Source organism: Nycticebus coucang, chromosome 9 (genome assembly GCF_027406575.1).
Source record: "Nycticebus coucang isolate mNycCou1 chromosome 9, mNycCou1.pri, whole genome shotgun sequence".
Classification (NCBI taxonomy): domain Eukaryota; kingdom Metazoa; phylum Chordata; class Mammalia; order Primates; family Lorisidae; genus Nycticebus; species Nycticebus coucang.
The window spans coordinates 32,131,494-32,158,381 of NC_069788.1; the positions used below are offsets into that span (position 1 = coordinate 32,131,494).

The 26,888-nt window shown below is 37.8% G+C and overlaps 1 protein-coding gene across 2 annotated transcripts in view; it reads right to left on the reverse strand.

The window, feature by feature from the left end:
- Positions 1 to 15,420: 15,420 nt before the first annotated feature.
- Positions 15,421 to 26,888, reverse strand: part of CD2AP (CD2 associated protein) — a 126,487-nt gene continuing 115,019 nt past the window's right edge. For both annotated transcript variants that reach the window (XM_053602712.1, XM_053602713.1), the window contains 4 exons: positions 26,024 to 26,122; positions 24,583 to 24,764; positions 20,233 to 20,296; positions 15,421 to 17,663 (listed from right to left, as the gene is read on the reverse strand). In XM_053602712.1, coding sequence (XP_053458687.1) covers positions 17,622 to 17,663; positions 20,233 to 20,296; positions 24,583 to 24,764; positions 26,024 to 26,122 — 387 coding nt within the window. In that variant the 3' untranslated portion in view covers positions 15,421 to 17,621. The remainder of the gene's footprint in view (positions 17,664 to 20,232; positions 20,297 to 24,582; positions 24,765 to 26,023; positions 26,123 to 26,888) is intronic.

Genomic DNA, 26,888 nt, shown 5'->3' on the forward strand with positions numbered 1-26,888 from the left:
AACCTTTTTTTTTTTTTTTTTTAATCTCACAGCACATTTGAACCTATAGTTAAATTTCCATGGCACATTTAAATTGTGTTGATTTAAAAAAAAAAAAAAAAGAATATACTTACTGTACTTTGAACTTCTTTCAAAAATAATTGAATTAATTATCTTTAAAAATGTTCACAGTGGTTTAGAGTATGGCATTTTTTATACTCCATTTTACTCATCCCTTATTTTTTTAATCCCAGCACTCCCCACCCCCATTTTGACTCCTGTGCTGTTCTGGATCTTCTAGGGAGAGACCAGGGTACAATAGGAAAGTTCATAGCTGTTGTGAGTAGTTTGTTGCTATTTTTCACTAACTTTAGTTTTAAAAATTTCTCTGAGGGCTGAATAGCTTCCTCTTAACAACCATTCAAGCCTATCCCTTGCATAGGAAAATTTTATCTTTTTCTTTGAAAAAATCTTAGACTTTATCTTTTAAAGCAGTTTTAAATTTATGGCAGAATTGAACTGAAAGTACAGAGATCTCTCATATATCCCCATCTCACACGCATACAGCCTCCCCCATTACCAACTTCCCACACTAGAGGATACATTTATTAAAGTTGGTGAACCCACACTGACACAGCCCTATCAGGCGTATTTCATTATCTGTATTCAAAATGCCCAGTGTGCCATATCTATTGTATATACAGATTTACTTAAAATATAACTTCCAACCTCTCAGAGCTCACAGTCAGATCAGAAAAAGATATGTATGAAAAATGTGCAAGTTTTTCTCTGCTAAGGGCTAAAGGAGTCAGCGAGTGCAAAGCAAGCCCAGGAGGCTGGGCTGGTCAGGGGCCTTTTCATGGAGCAAATGGGTACATACCAGGCCTTGAAGAACACACCCACTTTCTATTGAAGAGCAGGTTTTGGTAGCAGGAGAGGCTTGCTCACAGTCCATTTGTTCAGCCAACTTTTATTGAGCATCTACTAGAAATCAGGCATATAAAAGTTGAAAGTGTTCTTGGTCATCAAAGCCCAGCCCCCCACACACCCACATTGCATAAATGAGAAAACCAACTCAGCTGTTATTACCTAACTTTTGAAGAGCCAGGTACCTCTCTGACCTACACCAACAAAAGCTCTAGCCTCATCACCTGTCACTGTCCAACTTTGACATTGAGTCTTCTCAGTCAGATTCAACCCAACTCTCTTTCTGGAATAAGTCTCCTCAAAAGCCCCAGGTGAAACTGAGTGCTCCTCTTTTGCATACATCTGTCTCACAGGTTGTGTAACACTGGAATCTGAATCCTCCCCTCTGCAATCATCTCCACTCAGGTGGTGACCCACCCGGTCCTGTTCATCTTGCTCCAGCCACATTAACTGGCTCACGTCCCTTTTCCTTTCCATTGGCCTTCACTGCAGCCTGAAAGGCCTCTGCCCATCTCCACCCATAGCGTCACCTGGCTGACTCATTCTTGTCCTCAGGTGTCTCTTCTACTGTCAGGTCTTCCACAACCAGCTACCCTGGCCCAGTTTCTCCCTTTGCACCATCATGGGACATGGTACTCAAGCTTGATACCACCTCATCATTTAGGGTTTAGTTCAAATGTCATTTCTTCAGAAAAGCATTCCCTGAGTCATTATTTACTCATCAAAGGCCATACTGCCTCTTTTCCTTGCTGAAAACCCAGAGTTCATGACTTATGGTTATTTTTAACCAATTGTGGCAATATAGGTTTTCTTTACTTATCACTGAACTAGACGTAGGTAGGTGACCGTTTCTGTTCAAGAAGTTTTAAGGGGAAGTCTGCTGGGGAGTGAGGGAACTCTTCCTAATAAGAGAGTTACACTAGAAAACAAAAAAAGGTTGTCTTGCCCCCAGTCCCCTACCTCTTTTTCCATCTGGCTTTAAAAACTGTGAGAGGATGTAATATCTGCAGCTATAGCAGCCATCTTGCAACCCTGAGCAACAATCCTGAGGAAAACATCGACATGTCTCATGAGCACGGGGGGATAGAAGGGTCAGAAAACCCTGGGTGCTTGATGACATCACTAAATAACTGAACCTACCCTGGAGATCAGTAACCTCTGGGATTTTAAAAAAAATAATTACTGCTCCTAGGACTTTTGCCACTGTTGTGTTTTCCATTACTTGTAGCCCAAATATCTTAATTTATGTGAACATTCTATTTAAAGTAACACCCCAGTCATTCTCCGTATTTCCCTATATTGCTAATAATATCCCTAGTCAAAAGGATCACACTTAGCGGGGTGTTAGGAGTTAACTGTCTCCGCCCACTAGAAGATAAAAACCAGGGAGGCAGGGACCTTGTTGTCACTTTCTCACTGCTCTATTTTCAGCAGCTAGAACAGTGCCTGGCACTTAGTAGGCACTCAACAAGAGATTGAATGAATGAATACCTCTGGTGTCGATTCTTTCATGTCTGTTTCTTAAAGCAGACGGTGAGTTCTTTAAGGTCAGAGACCCAAATTTTATTTATTTTTCTTTCTCCCAAAACCAACAGACTGCTTGGCATACAGTAGGTAATTAACAAGTGCCTGATGAATGGAGGTACATGCTCTCTGCCCTTTCTTCAATAACTACTCCTTCATTTGGGGCACAATTTTTGATCAGCCAACATTGAATACTTATTGGCAAAGGCGATTGATAAAGGAATCCTGAACTATTGTTTTGTGAGAGTTAAGTCTATGAGAGAAATTTATGGTAGAGTCTTAACCTGGCAAAGGATCTTAACGATCGGCCAAACAGACCAACTTCCAGATGAAAACTTCCAGGTAATGAAGAGCTGGTCTTCCCAGGAGCGGTGCTTAAAATCCTGCACACAACTGGTGCATCTGGTATGATTCACCGGCAGGCTTGTTTCTCCATGATCCTGGTGACTTTGGCTTTCTCCAAACCACCAATGCAGTTTTTCCCCAGATTCAACTAACATTTTACAGAGAAAATTCGGGCAATCGGGTGAGAATTCTATCTGCTTCTTCCCTCCAACCCACAATCCCACTGCATGGACTCCTGCCTTCCCTCCCTTTCTTCCTGCCACGTGAGAGGCGCTGTCTGTCTCCCTGTGGAAACTAGTCCCTGGGCAGGAGCTCTGTCTGGTGTCGTAAGCACCGCATTCCTTTAGGCATCCTACTTCCTTACTACCAGTGTCTCCCTCTGTAACGGATTGTGCTCTTGACATTCACATAAGCTCAAGTCTCTTCCTTCCTAAGACAAAAACAAAGCAAGACAGGGGTCTCCCTTGTTTCCTCGTCCTGTCAGTGACTCTGAGCCGTTCTTCCTTCCTAGCTGAGTTTCTGACAACTGTCGGCACAGCTGTCTCCACTTCTATCCTGGCAGTTCTCGCCCACCTCAGGCCATTGAAACAAGCCGCATGAGGTTCACCAGTGTTCTGCCCCTTGGCAAATCTGTATAGCAACTCCCTGCTCTCAGCTTTCTTTAAAGCTTGGCTGCACTCAATTCAGATAACCATTTCTCCCTTTTTTGAAGCACCTTTTTCACAATTTTTACTGTTTTAATTATAGTAAAAAAATACATATCATAAAATTTATCCTCTCAATCTTTGTGAAGGGTATAGTTCAGTAGTGTGAAGTATACTGATATTACAGCAGACCTCTAGAGCTTTTACATGCAAAACTGAACAACTCCCCAGTTCCCCTTCCTTCCAGCCTCTGGTTACCAGCTTTCTATTTTCTGTTTCTATGAATTTGACTACTTTAAATACCTCACATAAGTGGAATCACAGAGTTTCTGTCTTTTTGTGACCGAATTTTTTGTTTGTTTGTTTTTTGAGGCAGTCTCACTCTGTTGCCCCAGCTGGAGTGCAGGGGCATCATCTTAGCTCTCTGCAGCCTCTAGTTCCTGGGCTCACATGATCCTCCTGCCTTAGTCTCCTAAGTAGTTGGAACTACAGGGATGTGCCAAAACACCCAGCTAATTTTTTCTATTTTTGTAGTAGAGAGAGATGGGGTCTTACTGTCCCTTGGCTGGTCTCTAACTCTTGATCTTCAGTCATCCCCCCTCCTCAGCCTGCCGGAATGCTAGGATTACAGGCATGAGTCACCACACCAGGCTGTGACTGGCTTTTTGATTCGGCATAAATTCCTCAACATTCATCAGTGTTGTGAAAAGATTTCTTTCTTTTTGAAGGCTGAATAATATTCCATCACATGTACAGGCCACATTGCCCTTACCTGGTTATCTGTCAATGGGCATCTGGGTGTCGTAACACCTCCATGCTCAAATCTACATGTCCTGGACCCCTCTCTGGTCTAAGTGATGGCATCTCCCAACCCTTCCCAGCTTCCCCCTCTACCCTCCACTGTCCTACATCTGCCCTTTCTCTTTCCCTTAGAACAGCGGTTCGCAACCTGTGGGTCATGACCCCTTTGTAACAATGAAAATACATCTCAGCATTAGGAAGGTTGAGAACTCTGCCGTAGAGAGACTCACCCACTTCAATCTCCAGGTCACATTTCTTGCCTAAGCTCCACCTTCACATGCCAGCAGGCTGTGAGTTTTTAACTTAGAATTTATCTCTAATTTGTCTTTATGGAGTCAGTGAGTTGCATAATGACCTTTGAGTCAATAAGAGACCATAGATACGATGGTGGTCCCAGGAACTTGTAATGGTGTGTTGTTACTGTGTCTTTTCTGTGTTTATATAACTAGATATGAGGATACTTTCCGTGGCAATGCACTTGCCTGCACTGCTCAGGATAGTCACCTGCTGCACAGGTGTGTGGTCCAGGGTTCACGGGCTGTACACGCAGCCTGGGCGTGTGGAAGGCTCTACCACCCAGGTTTGTGCAGGTGCATATACTCCACGGGATCCGTACAAATGTGAAACCACCTAAGGACACATGTCTCAGAATGTGTCCCTGCCGTTAAGTGACACATGACTGTACCCCCTTCCAGGCCAGGCCGTCTTCCCCTTTGGCCTGTGCTAATTCAAACACTCACCGATTGGTCTCCCTGCTCCTGCCTTTGCCCCATTTCAGTCTGTTTTTCAGAAATCCTCTAAAACTTATCATTTCCCAGATTAAATCATATCATTTCCCAGATTAAAACCTATTCCTGTTGCACTTAGAATAAGGTCTGCATGCCTGTGTGGTGCACAGGCTCCTCGGACAGAGGGCCTGCCTGCCTCACCAGCCTCACATGGGGGCCTTTCCTCCCTCTAGTCTCACAGTCTCATCCCCATGAAAGGGCTTCCCTTCTGTGCTGGAAACACACCAGAGTCTTTTCCGCCGCTGGGCCTTCTCTATCCTGCTTCTTCTGCCTGAGCTTCCTGTTCTGCGCCGCCTTCTCCCCACTGCAGCTTACTGCCTTCTTCAATGAGTACACATGCACTTCCCCCACATTCTTTGAGGGACCAGCTATTTTTCCTTTGCAGCATGCCACGAAGAATACAATGAGGAAAGACATTGACCCCAAAAAGGGGTCATGAAAGTGCCAACTCTGCGCTGTGTGACCTTGAGCATGAGGGTCTCCTTCAACGTTGCGTCCTTGGCCCCACCTGCCTCACCTAGGTCAGGCCCTGCTCTTCTCTTGGTCTTAGCATCAGTCTTCCTGTAACAGAGGCCTTCTTTGATCATGCTCTCTGCCAGTTCCCCTCATCCACCTACTCACCAATCCCACAATCCTGAATTTCTGTACCCTATCATCTTTTATCCTAATTTATATTTACTATTCCATTGATCTTTGAACAATGCAGAAGTTAGGGGCACCGACTTCCCACACAGTTGAGAATCTGTGCATAACTTCTGAGTCACCCTGGGCGGCGCCTGTGGCTCAAGGGGTAGGGCGCCAGTCCCATATGCCGGAGGTGGCGGGTTCAAACCTAGCCCCAGCCAAAAACCAAAACCAAAAACAAACAAACAAAAAAAAAAAACTTCTGAGTCACCCAAACCTTAACTACTAATAGGTTACTATTGACTGGAAGACTTATTGATAACGTTGATTAACACATATTTTGCATATTATACGTTTTACATATTGTTTTCTTACAGTAAAGTAAGCTAAGAAAAGAAAATGTTATTAAGGGTTCATAAGGAAGAGAAAACACATTTACTTTTCATGAAGTGGACATGGATCATCGGAAAGGTCTTTATCTCATCATCTTTAAGTAGGATGAGGAGCAGGAGGAGGAAGACGAGAGATTGGTCTTGCTGTTTCAGGGGTGACACAGGTGGAAGAAAATCCACATATAAATGAAACAACATAGTTCAAACCTGTATTGTCCAAGGATCAAGTGTGTATTTATTTATTTGGGGGTTATCTATTTATCCCTCTGCCTCCCAGAAAAATAACAGCTGTACACACTCAGTAAATGTTTGGTTTCTAACAAATTTAATAGTCACAATTTCAACCATCCTTGAATGGACGTGGCTTTGAACCCCATCTTTAGTCAAGATTCAGTTCAGAGTGAAAAAACTCTCTGTATTCTGAGTAGGAAGGGTTTTGATCTAGGGAATTGATGGGTTAGAAGGGTTAAGTGAACAACAGGAAGGAAGAAAGGAGAGAAACAAAGTGCTTTTAAAGCTTTGCTGCATCCCGATGACCCGTTGGCTAAAGGGATCTGCATGGCCAAACCAGACTCCTCAGTGGGCATCAGACAGGAGAGCTGCACCTGACCAGTTAAGGCCCACTGACCCTGGGGGCCAATGAAGGCTTAGCGGACAGCACATAGATCTGGAGTCTGCCTCCTCCTAATGCTGGGAGGATGTATCGACTTTCACTGTACTCAGACACCACACTAAGAACAAAGGCGGGTCCCTAGAGTGGGGAGAAGGAGCCGAGAGAACTTTGTTCTGATTGCTGCTTATTTTATATACACCATATTTTTTCATTTAAACCGGATGACAATTGTTGCCTTTGAATGACAATTTTTTCCAGCTATCAGAGAAAATAAGAGCTTTAAGATAAAATTAATAAACATAAAGGCATTTTTGCATTATCCATATAGTCACAAATGCGATGGACTAGGAAAAATGTCCACCATTTTATTTCCTTCTCTCCTTCTTTCTCTCCCTCCATGGGACTGGTGGTAGCTTTGGTAAGACTAAGGAAAGGATCCTTTTTATATCTGAATACTTTTATGTGTCCTATGTTGTTTTTCTTATATTCCAGGACCTTTATCGCCACAAAGAACCATGATCACTGGTTTTGTCACTTGTCCAAAATACTGTGTAAGCCCTGGGCCCCAACCAGCTACCCAGGTGTGTCTCTGAAGTGCTCTGCAGCTGGCTGGCTGTTACGGGACTTGCTGGCGGAGAGAGGGCTGTGTGACGGCCTGCTCTGTTCCACACAGCACGTTTCATGTCTAAAGTCTCTCTGGGTAAGACTGTTCTCTGCTTGTGTGACCTTGTAGTCATATCGTCATCACAAAATGAACATTTTAATCCCTTTTTGGAAAGAAAAAAAATTATTTCCTGCTTAGAATTTGAACTGAAAATGGATTTGCTTCTGCAGCTGTGGTCATGATCCCATGGACTTCACACTGACCACCTGCTCTGGTACTCTCTGGTACTGTCAGAATCCAACTCTGTACTTGGTCCTTGGGGAGAAGACAGAAAGGGTAAAATAAGAGATACCTGAACAGAAGCTGTTCAAGAAGCCCACAACACAAGCTATTTTGTGAGCTTGTTACATCAGTAACCATAGATGGGATTTGTTTTCTCTTTGGTCTGGTTTGGGTAGGACATGGCAGGACAACATGGAGAAACAAGCCACTCCCAGAGAATCAAGAGAAAATAATAGCAAGTGGCATGTGGAACAAAGGGTCTAGAACTCACCGCAGCAGCCTGGGGGTCAAAGGCATCTTCAAGGCATCAACACCAATAGCAGTGACCTACAGGAGCATGAAGTTTTGTTTCTGCCTCACTTGATTGTTCTCCCAGATCTCAGCGTCCCCTTTCTCTCCCCCCAGGGTACACGACCAGAGGGAAAGACTTTATATTGTGGCAAAAAAAAAATTTTTTTTACATCTCTTACAAAGTGGTAAGATTTCAATGATTGGCCACTTGGTAATTTTTAAAGCCTATGTAATTCCAAGGCCTCCTTTCACTCTTCATTGTAGTACTTGGCTTGGGGAAGTGGTCAGGCTGGGGGCACGGAGTGGATGTGTCCAGTAGTGGTTAAATTCAGGGAGCTGGAGCCCTCTGATTTTGTTTGCTGCTGCTTCTAGTATTTGTGGTTTGCTCTGCACGAGCTTTGTTTGACTGCCATCTAGTGGTTATTTAATTTCTATACGGAGGCTAAATAGGGGTTGCTTTTCAAGTTTTTGCGGAAAGGCCATGAAAATAATTTTAAGTTTGCAAAGATGTACACTAAGATATGAAAAATGCTTCCTGAAATCTTTTCTTTCTTTTTTTTCATTTTATAGACAGACTCTCACTCCGTCGCCCTCAGTAGAGTGCTATGGCGTCACAGCTCACAGCAATCTCCAACTCCTGGTCTTAGGCGATCCTCTTGCCTCAGCCTCCAAGTAGCTGGGACCACAGGCGCCCGCCACAATGCCTGGCTATTTTTTGTTGCAGTTTGGCCTGGGCAGGGCTTGAACCCGCCACCCTCAGTATATGGGGCCAGTTCCCTACCCACTGAGCAACAGGAGCCTCCCACTTCCTTAAATCTTAACTTGTGTGACCTTGCCACACAGAGAAATAACTCTAAAATCATGGGAAAATTTGATACTTAGCGACAACACGCAGGCGTCCTCAAACTTTTTAAACAGGGGGCCAATTCACTATCCCTCAGACCGTTGGAGGGCTGGACTATAGTTTAAAAAAACAAAACTATGAACAAATTCCTATGCACACTGCACATATCTTATTTTGAAGTAAAAAACAAAACAGGAACAAATACAATTCACACTGCTGCATGTGGCCAGCAGGCCGTAGTTTGAGGACCCCTGAAAGGATCAGAAGGAGGGAAAGTAGCAGGACTAGAAGAAATGGCTCCTTCTTTCCTACATATTATCTAGATAGATAGTGAGGTCATAATAAAGCTTATGGCCTAAAGGACAGACTTCAATCCAGGCTGCTTGGGCTCAAAGTTTAGCTCCATCTCTTAACTAGCAAAGTGGCCTCAGCCAAGTTTATCTGAGCCTGTCCCCTCACCTGTGGGTGTGTGTGTGTGTGTGTGTGTGATAATTATAATAGCTAGCAAATAAGATTGTTGAGATGATTAGACAGAGATAAATCAGGTAGCAATGACTTGAAACAGTGCTTGGTACATGGTAAGCACAATAAAAACCTTAGCTGTGAGTATCGGGCATGATGCCTATTTTTAAAGATAAATTCACCATAAAACATAGCAGGTAATTAAACTGACCAGTTAAAGTCCAGTAAATAAAATGTGTTAAATATGTTATAAAGAGTCAAATGCACAGTCTCTAGAAACACCGTTATTTTATAGCATTTGGCATAATCGTTAGTCCTGAGGAGATAGTCCAATTTGAATACTTAAATATTTGAAGAAGAAAGAAGAAAAGGCAGGAGAGGATATGGACAAGGGATAAAGAAAAGAGATACCTCCTTTTTATCCTTCATTTACTGATTCATCCACTAAATGTTCTGATTGTCTACCATAAGCTAGGAACCAACCAGATTCCTAGGCTGGCAATTCTTAAAGTATGGTCCACAAGGTCCAAATTATGTTTATAATACTAAGATGCCACGTATAGTTGCTTTTCTCACTGTGTTGAGATTTGGACTAATGGTGTAAATGCCATGCTGAATAGAATTGCTGGGCACGGATCAAGTAGAGTTGCCTGTTTCAGTCTGCATGAAGGCAGTGATATTGAACTATTACTGTATTCTTTACCACAATACACCCAGTAAATAGGAAATGCCTTGCCTTTTCCAATGTGATCATTTTCTTTTGCTCTCCTAATTTCATATAACAATAGGTACCTATGCCTATTGTTATATGAAATCTTTACAAAGTGAGATTGATCTATAGTGATCAGGTTTATATATTAAAGTTATGCTGGATTCATAAAAAATTGGGGAGTTTCCATCTTTTTCTATAGCTCCTCAGAAAATAAAGATCAGTTAAAACACAACTATCATCCTATCTGGCCTTGATGCCTTTTTCAGAGGTAGAGCTTTTTTTGTTTTTTTGTTTTCTGTCACCCTGGGTAGAATGTCCTGGCGTCATAGCTCACAGCAACCTCAAACTCTTGGGCTCCAGAGAGCCTCTTGCCTCAGGCTGCCAAGTAGCTGGGAGTACAGGCGCCCACCACTATGCCTGGATAGTTTTCCCTGTTTTTAGTAGAGATGCAATCTCACTGTTGCTCAGGCTGGTCTTGAACTCCTGAGCTCCAACAATCCACCCTTCTCAGCCTCCCAGAGTGCTAGAATTACAGGTGTGAGCCACTACGCCTGGCCTCAGAAGTAGAGCTTTAAATAAACTTCCTATTTATTTACAGTGTGATTAGCTAATTAAGATTTTCTGTTTCTTTTGGGGTCAATAGTCATTCTTTTTTTTTTTTATTATTATTCAGTCAGAGTCAAGGTGAAATAGTCATTCTTTATTCTTAGGCTCCAAACTTAAGAGACATGTCTTGATGTTAGATGTCTTACCAACTTTTCCTTTTGGAACCAAGGATTTTAATCAACCCTTTCTTCAGGACAATTGCTTTTTTCTGTCCTTATATATTTGTATATAACACATGCACGGATAAAGAAACCTGTATCTGTCTGATTACCTTCGAATGGAGTTGGATCTTTGCTGAATGGGGGGGTGGAGCTGGAGGAAAGAACTGTAAATCCAGTATGTTATCTAAAACACTCCCATTACATTGCTTGTCTTTCCTAAGGGTATGTTTCAGTCTTCAAATTATTATCATATGGTCTATAGTTAGAGTGGCTCCTCTTTGAGTTCCACATTTCCCTACTATTCTGCTGTAGAGGATTTGGGCCTAATGATGAGATGGGCCTTTCAGAGAAGTCTGGCCTGAAGGCTGAGAAGTTTTAGGTCTGTCTTCAGGCAATACCAAATCTCAAAACATTTGGGAGGTATTTTTATTATAAATTGTGGTTGTTTCCTTATTTCATCTGAGAGGAAATGTTTTTGTATTAAATCCATGTTAATCTATTACACCTATTTTTAATTCCATTTGTTTTTAGTGAGTTCCAGTGGATAATAGTAAAAATGTCATTACTCTGTCTTATCAAATTATTTACATTCTTCCATTCAACTAACATGTAGGAATATTTCTAAAAATACACTGAAAGAGCTCATGAAATTTCACCTCAAAATATTACTGTCCGGTATACAGAGTATTTTGAATTAAAGGTCCTTAGAGATAAGCAGGCCTTGGAAAGGGATTTCCCTCTTTCTTCATTAAATAAAGACCCATCAAAAAGAGCAACTGATTTGCCTTCCCTTCTCTGTTATCTCAATATATTAATATTATAGGAAAGAAAATCAAGAATGCAACCAACTCTGACCCAAATCATTTTAAACACATCTGTCTCTCCGGTTATTTTGACTTAATTAGAAATCAATCTGTTTCCCTTCATCTATTCAGTTTCCCAAGTATCTATGCATCCTCCCAGCAACCATGTATTGCCTCCAAACAGAATTACCTATATACCTCATCGCCCCCTTCCCTGTAATGTGAGTGTATGTGAATTTCCAGATCCCATTAGGATATTCGGTAATCTGACTTTCCCCATGCAGATGGTAAATAAATCTTTCTCTTAAGTGCCTTATTTGGAGTTGATACTCTGGGGCAAAAGGGAAGTACCCCTAACCCCCACAACACTACTCTATGAAAAGTTAATAATTTCCTATATTTAAAAAATTATTACTCATCAGTGCAACCTGGCTTATTGTACCCTCAATGAATCCCCAATAAAAAAAAAAAGAATTTCAAAGTACATTATTAAAAAAAAATTATTACTCAATGCACTTAAAATAGTTTTAATAACTTTATTCACACAATTTTAAACTGGAATGTGCTAATAAAAGACACTTGGAACCTAGTTGCTGGGAGAATGAGGACCAAAGACTCCATTCTTGGCAAGGGAAAGCAGCCCCAGAAAAAGAGGAAAATTAAAAAGTAAGCTGAGTGAGTCTGAACAAAGAAAAATCAGCTAGTTTACATTTAAACTAGCCATTGCTAGCAAGCTCCCTGCCTTTTCTGAAATTCTAGCCTGTTGAAGATACAACCTACAAACGCCCCTGCTAGGTCTGTGAGCACTCTTGAGGAAAAATAGAAGAGGCTATGACAAGACCTAGAAAGATACTGGGTTGTCTCCTGTCTAGTAAACAGGCAAAGCAGATACCCATTGTGGACATTTGCATTTGCCTGGGGCAGAGACCAAGGAAGTAGCTCGAGAGCAGAAGTGCTTGTATCCCTTATTGCGGAGGAAGATCCTCTGTGGTGGTGATGGGAGGAAAATGCCTCCCTCCTACCAATTCCTCAGAGATTAATGCCAGTGGCAAATCTGTGTGTGTGGTCTCAAACAGGAGGCTCTTCCAAAGCAAGGCTCGGATTTCAGATTTCTCAAGGCTACCCTTAAGGTTAATAACAAATGGAGTTGATGTGCTCAATCCGAGAAACTGCTGATGTCTTTGTTCCCTCCCTATTACCCTTTGGGCAAATAGACTTCAATAAAAGCAGAGTGGAGCAAACGCTCAGGGCCACTGTGTCGGAAGCCCACAAATGGGCAATGGACCCCTGAGCTCCCACCTTAAATTCTACTCTGTGTCTCATGTCTCTACCATAGTTTCTATTTCTTCAGTTGGTCGCCACCAGTTTCCACAGGTCTTTACGGACCCTTCTTCCAGGGCAGGACGACAGTAATAGGAAAAAATACAATCCAATAGCTGTAAAACGATAACCACCTTCTCTCCCATGATTGAAAATATTGGCTGTATACAAAAAATACTGATTTGATTTTGAGATTTATTTTCCTTATATGGAACAAGCAGATTAACAATGATACTAGTGGTAAAATAAAAAGTGAGAGGATCAAAAAAAATTTTTAACACCTAGACCCAGTGTCTCTTGAATCTTAATGGAGAAGTAATGGAGCCTAACAGGCCCATTTAAGTTAAAACTGCTATCAGCTTTTATGTCTTCAAATGGAGCTAAATCTGCGAATATTCCCTTCAGACAAAGCAAACTGCACAGGGGTTAGACAATCTGATGTCCCTTTAAACACAAATTCTACAGTCCAAAACTTCACCACTGTATATATATCTACAAGGCTTAATTTTTGTCCAGTGTCCTTTATAAAGGCTAATAACAAAACGTTTTTTTTTTTTTTTGAGACAGAGCCTCAAGCTGTCACCGTAGGTAGAGTGTCGTGGAATCACAGCTCACAGCCACCTCCAACTCCTGGGCTCAAGCAAGTCTCTTGTTTCTGCCTCCCAAGTAGCTGGGACTGCAGGCGCCTGCCACAAGGCCTGGCTATTTTTTGGTTGCAGCTGTCATTGTTTGGCAGGCTCAGGCTGGATTTGAACCCGCCAGCTCAGGTGTATGTGGCTGGCGCTTTAGCCACTTGAGCCACAGGTGCCAAACCAACAAAACATTTTTAAACCAAGATTTAACTTTTTTTGTTTTTTGAGACAGAGTCACACTCTTATCATCCTGGGTGGAGTGCCATGGTGTCATCATAGCTCACAGCAACCTCAAACACAATCCTCCTGGGTAACCAGGACTATACGTACCTGCCACAACGCCAGGCTAGTTTTTCTGTTTTTAGTAGACTGGAGTCTCACTCTTGCTCAGGCTGGTCTCCGGAACTCTAGCAGTCCACCTGTCTCAGCCTCCAAGAGTGCTGTGAATACAGGTGTGAGCCACTCTGTGTTGGGAATTTAAATGACTGACACTACAGTGTCATAGTGGCACTCTATACTTTGTTTTCAATCTTCCAGCACACTACTAGGAAGCCTGCCCTAGAGTTAACTATGCAACGTATCAGTAAAGAGTATGTGCGCCTTGATGTCCTCCTCATCTCATCCTGTTTTACGTATTTTTCAGGACTTTGCCAATTGTATTTCAGAAACCCAACAAGCTTATAAGCTTGAGGAACCAAACAATGAGTAGCAGAGGATCAAGAACAACTCTAATCGGTTTCAAAATCCTTCTGGATTCCGTTTCCATGTCTTTATGCTTTACTGCATTTTGTTTTTCTCAAGTCGATTTTTTCCACATGACGGAAAAATAGAACTGTGGAAAACTTGTATGGTGAAAATTGCCCTTTTTGTTTCCAATTTTTAAAATCTCATTCTCTGATTAATTCAATTTAATCCAAGTGCTCTCTCCAGGGGTCATCACTGGGTATTAGGAAGATATAATCTGTAAGATGGCAGCAATGTGCTTTTGAATACAAATGAAGGGAGTATTTCCCAAAAGAAAAAGACACTATATTTAAAACCGGGGGGAAGGAAGCTCTGTGCCTTTCTGCTCAATTTTATCAATCTAATTTTCATTGCGTCCATCACTGTAAAATCCACCATAAAACAAATTTTTGCTTCCTTATTTTTAAAAACTTACTCTATGTCCAGCACTCTATACGACATTGTAGATAAATTATTTCAAATTCTTCCCATAATCCAATTATGGGAATTAGTGGGAATTATTATCTAACAGTTTCAGATGAAAAAAGTACATTCAGAAAGGTTCAGTAAAAGTCAAGAGGTCTGGAAGACTTAATGCTTTCAGTTTACTTATTGCTTCTTGTTTTAACTTGGAAAATTCAAACTAATATGCTGAAGTTAATAAAAATAACCAGTAAAGATTGAAACGATTGGCAATACAATTATTTATTATTTTTTCTTTTTGAGGGAGAAGCATGCTTTTTGTACAGCACCTGTAAACATGTCAACGTAGTATACTACTTTAAAATTCCCCATACCTTTTTGGAATGTTAGATTACCACAACGTCAACTGCATTACATAACAGTTATTGAAAGCAAGTCAGGCTAGAACAAGGGTAAAATTTTATAGCTAAAAATATTCATAGCAGCAACTTTTAAAAGATGATTTAATTTAATCAAGTCATTGCACTTGGTCATCTTATTGCTACAGCAAAAGAAGGCTATTACATTATAATACTTCTCATTTCTGATTTAAATGATTGTCTCATTCTGCTCCTACATTTCAAGTTTAAATGCATGCATAAAATTTTTATCAAAATATCTGGAGAGCACTTTGATTTTTTTTCCTGTGATCATGGTAAGGAGCATAAAAAAGAGAATCTTCCATCACACAAGGCCTAATCTCTCTTTACATCTTCAGACACAAATTCTGTAAAGAGGAAATGGCTTTACAATAAAACAGAAGCACAGTGGTCACACACAAAAAATAACATTGAAATACAATTAGGAAATTAATATTGTGTTTCAAAGGATAGGAAACGTAAACTACAGAGTCACTAATTATTTGGCAATGACAGATTCCGTGTTGTTAACCTTTAGTCTTTTAATTATATTCACATGTAGAAAAAAATTACCCCTAAGGCTCTTACCATTACGTATCATTTTGTGATATAGCTTTAGGAATAGAAATTAATAAAAGTTTCCATATCAAAAGCAAATAGTAAATTGCTAGAATAAAGGAATTTTTCCCTTTTAGTTCATTATGGTTTTATTTTATTATTCTGTCAAGGGCAGAAAAATATACATAGTATTTCGATTATTCTTCTGATTGAGGAGTATACAAGCAAAAAACTTTAAATATATTTCAGTAATCATGACCATCTTGATTTTATTTACGAGTGAGAAAATGACCAAGAAAAACTTTAAGAATAGTCTGAAATCTACTGGAACTTTCTCTCACCCATTCTTAGGGTTTTTCACTGAGAAAGATAGAGGATGATTTCTAGGATACAGTATTTTAAGCACTGCCATTTAAAAAAAAAAACAAGAAAACCCCCAAGATTTATGTATTTAATCAGGAAGAAAATCATTCCTTTGACTAGTCATCTAAAAACAGGCCAGAGAGGAATAATTCTGTTCGGTAATGACCTCATTAGAAGAGCCCAAATACTTTTGAGTATTCTGAATACAAATGTATGCAAATTTTCAAGACATAATTAGCATTCCCCCCAAACCCTAATATGAATTAAAAATTAAATATTCTGTAATTGTGTACTGGTGTGTCTATCAATTACTATTTTCAACTTCAGATCTCTTTTATTCGAAACTTGATGACATTTCATTTACACAAGATTTCTCCAAGGTTAAATATAAAGGGAAAATATTGGTGGTTTAAAACAACAAAAAATGAAAGCATGATAGTTGGTACTCAGAATCTGACACTCATTTGCCATAATGAAGCTTAAAACCTACTTCTTTTAAAAAATTTTTAAAAATCCACCCATGTTTTTAGACATATTACCTATAGATATAACATTTTTAAATGTTCAATTATTCATAAGTCACTCTGAAGAAAATACTAATTCATCTATTTTTTGAAAATGTATTTTGAATATGGTCAACTATATTTAGTTTTAAATAGATGTAATGTTAGATTTTGTGACATACTCTCTTTATAAAGTTGGACCCAAGTAACAGTTCAAATTCTCTCTCCCAAGTTAGTATGGTCTATCTGGTATAAAACCTGAATATTTACACGATGATAGCTTGTCAAAGTATCAAATCTTACACTGAAGTTCTGAAAAGTTTTGTTTTCCTGATATTAACATTGTTAAAAACTAGGAGGAAGAACATGAATTAAATCACAAAATAATGAATTGAGTAACATTTGAGACTATAAAATAAGCAGAAAAGTAAAGTAGGAAAGCTGGTGCTTGTGTATTTCATATGTGCTGTAGTTTCTAGGCACAAGTTAAGGTTTAAATTAACATTTTTAGATTCCTTGGGCCCAATGAATTTAAAATAAAGCTCATATTTTCCCAAATATGTTTAACAATTCAATATATTTAATTTTAATTCCTTTTATGAATCCTATAGTGCAAGCAATGTAAAATATTCTAAAAGCTGAAGAAATTATATTGTTTCATTAGTTATTACTATATGCATGGGTGAATAATCTGGTTTATAGATAGGGAACTCCTATGTCATCACCCACAATTAAACAGCACTGCAGACAAACAGGCACAACAGTGTAATCCTGGGTAAGAGGCTAAAATACACACACACACACACACACACACACACACACACACCCCAAGTTTATATCCCTTATACATCATGGGAAAAGTAGTGACTATATTTACTAAAAAGCTGATTTGTCCCTCTCAAATACTATATCTTACAGATTTTTAAAGATATCACCATATTTATAGTATAGATCTCTTTAAAAAATAATACGAGTTTCAATATAAAAACTATTGTGAACTTTCTTTCCTTTTTATACAGATTCAGTAGTATTTTTAAGCAAACAAATTTAGAAAAAGTGTTTGCAATCCCAGCACAGTAAGAAATAAGGCCTCTTTTTTTTATTGGCAAAACAATATATATATATATATATATATATATAAATTCACCCTCTACTTTTCTATAGATATTATAGTTCATATAATCATATTTCTTTATCACAACACCAGCATTCATAATTGCTAAGTAGTAAGTCAGCTGAAGTTCATAGTGTTGCTTCTGAATCCCTGGAATATTAAGAACACACTGGGTCCACATCACCTCAAGAAGATAGGACAGCTTTTTTCAGCTTCTCTATTTCCACCTAAAATACAAAACACAAATTAAGAAACAAAATATTCTTACTTTAGTAAAGTTTCTTTATTTTACTCTATATAATTAAGATATAATCATACTTTCAAGCATCAAGCTTTTTATTTCCAAATCTAATTTCCTGTGGTGTAAAAAATATTGAGTCAAGATTCAACAGAAGAAAATGTCACAATGCAAGTTCTTGAACAGCAGTGATAACACAAGAAGCAACTGAAATTCTTTCAGCCAGAACAGTGTTAAATAACTAGTGAACATCTAAAAGTAGAGCTATAAGAAAATCAGTTCTACAAAGAACAAAAGAACCCTTGAAGCCAAATTACTGGTAAGAAACGTACATGAATCTATAATTAAGCAAAAAAGAACATTATAGAACAGTAAAAAGAATAAAGAAGGGACTCATTTAGTATAATGTTTTTAACTAATTGCTTATGCAATATTGAAAAGTCACTTAATTTCAATTTCCTCATCTGTAAACAGTATGTACTAAATCAAATTCTCTTTAAAGCCCAGGAATACATCTAAGTAAGATTCGGTCAATGCCTTCTGTGTATTTCCACCTTTACACAGAAGGCATCCTTCACTTAACTGAAATTCATAACTTCAGGAACTTAAAGAAGGAAATTAGTTGATTAAATTTTCGCAATAACCACACAGAGTATTCAGTTCTGACATATTAGAAATGGCTAAGTTGATGCTCAAAGATATTAAATACCATGCCAATATTTCCACACTTGCAAGTGGCACCCATCTTATATTGGAGTTCTTGTACTGATTCTCTTCCCAATCCTATAATATTTTGATCATCTTTGACCTTTCACAGCATGCAGAAATAACTAAAGCCTTACCCTCCCCTGATGGGCACAATAATGCACAAATCAATACATGCTTTGGCTAACTTCTGACAAGTAGTTCATTATTAAACTATGAAGACTTTGCCAGTCAAAAGTTTCATTTTGATATGCTCACAATCTCCTAAGGAATTGTTGTCATCCAATAAGTTTATTAATTTCTGGATCTATCCGGATGTGATTCTTTTAATAATATGATTGTTAGCTACATGTTTCAGCAGCACTAGATTGGGACAAGTGTCCATCTTCAGGTGAACTGAGATTAAATACTTTAAATCATCATGCACATGTGTTATTATCTTTATTCCAAAGAACATTAACCAACTATATCAATTTTAATGGAAAAACAGTTAAGAAAAAATAACTGATAGAAGAAAAAGTAGGGAGAGGAAAGGGTACCACTGCATACAAAGTCACTAACACTGCTCACAAACAGCTACTTAACTATCAGGCAAACACATCTGCTAGACGCTTTCTTCTAGCACTTTCATGTACATTGTTCATTTTCAGTCCTTTTTATCACTCCCTTGTATAATTTAATAATGTATGTTAACATTATAATAGTTCAAAGTACTACTTTTACTCTCTGGAGAAGTATCTTTCTCTTTTACACATGATCCTAAAATTTTAATGCCTTAAATGTCCTTTTACAAATACAGGGGGGTAAAGCTTTGCCCACTGGGAAAAAAACAAAAAAAAATTATGATACAAGTGAGTGGCTAAGTAACAGTAGATGTGGAGGAAATAAAAAAAAGAACTAGAATCAAAAGTGGAGCCTGAGGATCTGACTGTACTGTTGCAATCTCATGATCAAATTTGAACTGATGAGAAGTTATTTCTTAAGGATTAGCAAACAAAGCAGCTTCTTGAGATAGAATCTACGCCTGGTAAAGATGTTGTAAATACAAATGAAATGACAACAAAGGATTCTGAATATTCCTTCAACTTAGTTGACAAAGCAACAGGAGGGTTTGAGGACTGACTCCAATTTTGAAAGAAGTTCTAACTCTGGGTAAAATGCTATCAAATATATAGTTGACACCACAGATAGAGAGAAAACTTTCATGAAGAGTCAATTAATGTGCAAACTTCACTGTTGTTTTATTTTTGAGAAATTGCCACAGCCCCTGCACCCTTCAGCAATACCTGTAAGCAGCCATCAGTGCTGAGGCAAAAAGATTACACCTTGCTGAAGGCTCATGACTGTTAGCATATTTTACCAATAAAATATTTTTATATTAAGGTATGTACATTGTCCTTTATGAAGACATAATGCTACTATACTGTTAATAAACTATACTGTAAACGTAACTTTTATATCAGTGGGAAACCAAAATAATCTTGTGGCTTGTTTATTGTGACCTTCACTTTACTTCAGTGTCTCAAATTGAATCTGTAACATTTCCAAGGTAAGGGTGTATAGCTCAAAGAAGAACTGAAGTCCCTTAGGAGGCAAGAATCATATTTGTTATGAATGTATCCCTTCTGATTCAAATACTGCCTAAAAAAGTTAATACTCAAAAAATATTTACTGCATAAATGAATGGAATGTGACAGGGAGTTAACAAGAGATTAATTAAATGGCTATGAATCAGAAATGAGTATCCAACTGAGGTAGGATAGCTTAACTTGTACTGGAACCAACCACCCAGTCACGTTGCAAAAACATGCACAATTTACACTAAAATTTCTACAGTGGAAAAAATTAATTACCTCTAAATTACTTCTCATTGCCTTCTCTTCTTCTAAATCTTTTCGTAGTTTTTCCAGTTCTTTCCTGAAAATAAAGTATTTATTGTTGTTAAATCTTTCAATTAAGCAATCTATTTAACTAAAGTTAACAAGCTGTCTCTACTACATGAAGAAAACTTTCTAAGAGTATTAACAATGTTGACTGAGAACCATTTCTGAATGGTGCCATATAACACTTAAAAAAAATAAAGCAAAACTCTGGCCAGCTTTATCTAAGATAAAGAAATTAAGTGAACCAAGAGCAGCTCATGATAAAATAAGGAAATAAATAATACCTGGCTTTTAAATGAAATTTTACACATTCAGTTATAATACATGTTCCAGGTTTGACATCCAGAACCCAACCAATTTAGTAAAATGAGTATCAACACATTACAATATAAGGCAAATGATGGTTTATCTGATAAAATATACTGGACTTTAAATTTCTTTGTCTATCTTTAAAAACTGGGGCCGGGCGCAGTGGCTCATGCCTATAATCCTAGTACTCTGGGAAGTCACAGAAGGTGACTGCCTGAGTACAGGCGTTCAAGACCAGCCTCTGTCTAAAAAAAACTAGCTCAGCATAGTGGCAGGTGCCTGTAGTCCCAGCTATTGGGGAGGCTGACGTGAGTATTGCTTGCACCCAAGAGTTTGAGGTTGCTGTGAGGTATGACACCAGGGCACTCTACCAAGTGACAAAGTGCGACTCTGTAAAAATAAATAAATAAAAAATCCAAAAGCTAAACAAATTGAAAGCTCCAATAATCCTTCTATCTCAAGTCATGTTTTCTCTTCCTTGTGTTCTTTCTATATAACTTATATAAATATAAGCATATTTTTATATTATCTTTTCAAAGATACAAATTATTTTAAAATTTTCCATGCTATTAAATACAAAATACAAATTATTTTAAAATTTTCCATTCTATTAAAATTTTATATTTGCAATAACTGCTGTTTGACATTCAAATATCCAGGGTTTTATTTGTTGTATTTGTCTTTCTGGGGACAGAAGGAAGGGGGGAGGAATGGGGATTTTACTTAACATCATGTATATGTTAACATACCATATTTCTTTTTTTTTTTGTAGAGACATAGTCTCACTTTAAGGCCCTTGGTAGAGTGCCGTGGCATCACACAGCTCACAGCAACCTCCAGCTCCTGGGCTTAAGAGATTCTCTTGCCTCAGCCTCCCGAGCAGCTGGGACTACAGGTGCCCGCCACAGCATCCGGCTATTTTTTTGTTGCAGTTTGGCCGGGGCTGGGTTTGAACCCGCCACCCTCAGCATATGGGGCCGGCGCCCTACTCACTGAGCCACAGGCGCCGCCCAACATACCATATTTCTAAACCCAAAAATGTCAACATTTTCAGTCTCTTTAAACTAGAAAAATTCTCTTCAGGAGTACTACAGAAGTAATAGCTTGAGAAAGTAAAAAAATCTCACCAAGATAGAATATATGTGTATAAGGAAGGAATTCTTAAAATTATTCATATAGTTAATATTTCAAAACTTTAATAAGAACATCTTTTCTCCATATTGGAGGTAAATTTTTTACTGTTTTCTACTGATTATAAATTTCAAAGGAATAGTAACTCAAATTTACCTAGTGCTTATTACAGTATATAATATATAAAGTGTATCTTAGCTAACTTTATATTTCCTTAAAGTATCCCTAATTGAAATAATGCTTCCTCTTCTGGTTATTCTATAATTAGTGTTTATTATACATTAAATTATATCTAAAGATTTCTAGAACATTTGTCCTATTTTGTTTACATTTGGAATAGTATTTCTCTATTTGCTTTTGATCTGATACGTTAGTGTCACCCTTACATTTTTATTGTTCTTTTAAAAAATGTTTACAAATGTCTAATTTCTGTATAACATCCTATCTTCTTTTTATAAGACTATGATCGAACTATATATCTTATTCTACAACTTTGCTACTGAAGACACAGATTACTGATATATTTCTGTCAATCCTTCTATGCCAATCTCCCTCAACTTTCAATGACAGTCTATGTATTTTACATTTTAATATTGAATGCATATAGATTTATATATTTATAGGCTATAAAAGATAAAATAGTAAAGCAAAAGCCTAAGAATTCCTAGTGAGCTTAAGAAATAAAATATTAGGGCGGCGCCTGTGGCTCAAAGGGGTAGGGCGCTGGCCCCACATGCAGGAGGTGGCGGGTTCAAACCCAGCCCTGGCCAAAAACTACCAAAAAAAAAAAAGAAAGAAAGAAAGAAATAAAATATTACCAGTAATTCCAATACCCCAAGTAACCCTCACTTTTCTCCTCCTCACTTCCACAGGACAGTTGTATGCATGGTATTTATTATTCATTTGCTCTTCTTTCCAATTTTATCACATATATACAAAACAGTATTTTCTGGTTTAGTATACTTTTGAAATTGGGAAGACCTGCTTCCTCCCAATTTTTAGATAATTCATATTAATGCATATAGTCACAATTAATTTATTCCACTGCTGTATGCTGAATAGTATTTCTCTATTAATACACCAGCATATATACAGGGCGGCCATAAAGGTTGTGTGCAATTTAAAAACAGTAATTGCACATGAACTTTATGGCCACCCTGTGTATATCCATTCTCTTGCTGATGTTCTTTTTTAAAAAAATTGCCACCAATTTCATTTTTCCAGAGGAACTCATGTTAAAAATACTTTCTGGATAGGTTTATAAAATATCTATGTTTTAAAATATATATAAATCAGAAATATTTTATTCTTCTGCTCATTTAAAAGTACTTACAGGCAATGTGTATATGTAAAATAGCATAATTGTTAACAAAAATGTAAAACAATAAAATCAACAAATCAGGAAGATGTACCGCAGGTGTAATCCCACCAATCACCCTCTCTCGGCCCACCTACCCCCCCACCCAGGGTGATTGGTGGGATTACACCTACGGTGCATGTTACAAGGGTATATGTGAAACTTAGTAAAAGTAGAATGTAAATGTCTTACACAATAACTAAGAAAATGCCAGGAAGGCTATGTTAACCAGTGTGATGAAAATGTGTCAAACAGTCTATAAAACCAGTGTATGGTGCCCCATGATCGCATTAATGTACACAGCTATGATTTCATAAAAAAAAAAAAAAAATCAGGAAGAATTCTCTGATACATGGGTGAAGCTCTTAAATATTTGCTGAATGAACTTACAGCTTATAATAGGTTTGCTGCAGAATCTGTGAAAAAAATGTTCAGAACAGATAAACTGAAGGAAGCAGATTCAAGAAATACCTATCATGGATCAAATTACAAACTGTGTATATAAGATATGTAATGTAAAAACATACATAATATACATTTTTAAGTAGTCATTCAAGAGGCACTTTTTGTTTTTATCAGAGATAGTATTCTGCAAAACCCAAATACCTCATACTGTTAATCTCAACACTGTTCTTAGTAAGAATCCTGAGCCAGCTTAGAATCGAGAGAAAGAGGTATAATCGAGCTCAGAGGCAACATGGCCTCTGGCCATAACCTTTATGTCATATTCCAAGAAATCCTTGTAGAAGGGAAGTGGAAAACACTGGATGAGCACCCTCACCCTCAGTTCAATTAGATTAGCTGCTCTTTGATCTGTTTTATCTACTTTACAGAATTACTTTTAAAATGTCAACAAGTTTTAAATTCAAATACTACTGGTTACAGAAAATATCTCTAAACCAACAGATAACACAGTATTTGAGCTCTAGATCTGCCATTTAAGAGAATGGGGTGATCTTAAGTAAATACTTATACTTCTCTGATCTTCTATTTCTTCATTTAAAAAAAGAGGGGGATTGCCTGTCGTAGGTGATCTTTCAAATTTATTTTAAACCTAAAAAGTCCCTACTTTTCAATTAGGGTATGTCTCACCACATACTGTATCAAACGAAAACTTCCAGAGTTAAGAGAAAGACTGTAGAAATCATCTACCTAAACCCACAGAAACAGCTATCACAATCCTCTAAGAAGTAAGCTCACTGTACATACACAGATACATACCAGATCCAAAATACATATGGCTTTCCTGGTCTTTTCAAAACTAATTAACCCATGTCTATCCAGAAAACTTCTAGTCTAAAATTATAGTCACACATGTACCTTTTCCATGATGGAGCTAGAACAATTTTTCTAATTCAAGCATTTTGCTAAAAGGAGAAAAGTGCTATTAATAAAAATTTCTTTGAAAACACATATGTCCATACCAGAGAGCTGGCAGATTAATCTTTACTTGATAACAGTCTGAAAGAATTCTTTACGTATGTGTTAAGTGGTGTTCACAAGAGAAAACAAGTGCTACTTACCCATGATCTTTTCTCAGTGCTTCTATAATGCTCAGCAATTCAATAATCTGGGCTCTAAGTTCATCCAGGGAATTTTTTTTCCCATCATCTGTTACTAGTTTAGCTTTGATTTCTAATGGAGTTAGGAAAACAGGTGTATTTGATTTAGAAGCACTTGAAGGTGTTGAAAGGTACGCAGATGGCTGAAAACATAATAAAAAATGTTTTTCCAATTTTATTTAAGTTCGAAAGACTTTAACAGCAAGAACATAAACAAATAAAGCAATACTTCAAGATAAATGGTAAATTTAGAAATTCAAAAAGCAGTGTGATATTCCTAACTGGCAAAACCACCAGACTACCAAAGACTAAATTTGTAATCACTAGCAGTTTTTGTGGAAAATGACAATGGCTTTATTAAAAGAAGAAAAAAATCCATCACCAGGAATACTTGGCCCAGTGCAGCATCTAGAAGGAAGTATATACCAACATTATTAAGATGCTACTTTGTTCTTCTGCATTAAATTCTTAACTGTTTAAAATATCCAAAGAGTTTCTTTCTTTTCTTTTTTCTTTTGAGACAGTCTCACTTTGTTGTCCTCAGTACAGTCCCACGGTATGGTGTCATAGCTCACAGCACCCTCAAACTCTTGGGCTCAAGCAGTGCCCTTGCCTCAGTCTCCCAAGTAGCTGGGACTACAGGCACCTGCCAAAATGTCCGGCTACTTTATTTCTTTTTTTGGAGACAGGGGTCTCACTCTTGCTCAGGCTGCTCTGAAACTCCTAAGCTCAGATGATCTACCATGCCCAGCCGCAAAGAGTTTCACTTAAAAGTAATTATGAGGAATTTATTAAGTTAATGAAAAAGGAATTAAAACAAGTCTGGCATTTAGCGTTTCACTAAAACAACAGTATAATTTCAATAGACTGATGACAGCTGAGAGAATCAGATTAGATATATTTAATAAACTGAAAAAGCAGCCAAAAATGCCCTGAAAGAAAACTGATGAGTAATTTAAGAGGAAACATTACCTTTTAAAATGTGTGTCAACTGTGATAAAGCTATGCATGAATGGATAGATGTATAATATTCTGGCATTCATTCCAGTATGCACTGAATGCTAAATTATGGTGCTAAACACCAAGCCAGGTAAGAAGTATACAAGTGATGATTTCTGACCTTATCAGTGCATGTTTTGAGAAAATGAAACAGATACACAGATCTATGACTTAAATCATATAAAATATGTAACATATATTATTCATTTAAAATAATTTAAGCTCCTCTAAAAAAGGTCTGCAAAGAACACTGTGACTAAAGGTTAATAACTCAACTTTTCAGCAAGAATTATTTTATGTCTTGCCAGAAGAAATAATTCTTAAAGAGCACCTTAAACTCCACAATTCTGAGGTTCATGAGAATTTACAAATTATACAAATCTTAAACCACAATGCACCTCACCTTTGGAGAACAGCATGTATCCTTTTTAAATTCAGACAACTTTAAGTTGGCACTATCTTCTTTTGTTAGCTTCAAGACTTTTTCTGGGCTTTGAGTTGGCTAAAGGATTTTTTAAAAATGAAGAGACAGAACAGACCAAAGAAGAAAAAGATAAGAAGCATATTGGTAATAGAACAAGTAATTGTTATGGCTTTGTTTTTGGCTGCTATTGTTCTGATATTCTATTATTGTTTACAGGATATTACAAACTTTCAAGCTGAATAACACATTTGCATATCCTGAGGGCAAAAGTGGATTGCCTCTTAGCATCAAAATTTTTCTCCATTTAGAGATTTAAAAGCACTATAGTGCTTAGGAGCTAATAAAGTAAAACCTCCATAGTTGACCACCTTCCTACACTGACCTAATTTTCATAGACTAGACATGCACCACATGCATATATGAATAGAGAAGGCCTATTTCCTTATGTTGACCACTTCCATGTGTTGACCAGTTTGTTACAGTTCCTTACAGAGATTCTACTGTATGTTAACATTAAAGTACCACCACTATTCCAAGCAATGTAGAAAAGGCATTAAAAAATGTATGCATTTAAATGCTAAGACAAGTGCTATATATAAAACACCGAGTATTTCAGGTGAAAACAATTTTCTCCATCTTTCCTAAAATAGGTACCTACTGCTCAAAAGTTGGATGGATAAACTGTTGTTGGACAGATAAACAGGTTCTCTCTTTGACCCTGTGTTCTGTTCTCATGATGATTGCTTATTTCTGATTCTGCAACATTCTATTCCAGGCCCTGTTGAAATGAACACATCTCTTTCCCTATTATCTCCCTAAATACCAGCATTTGCCACTTGAGTAT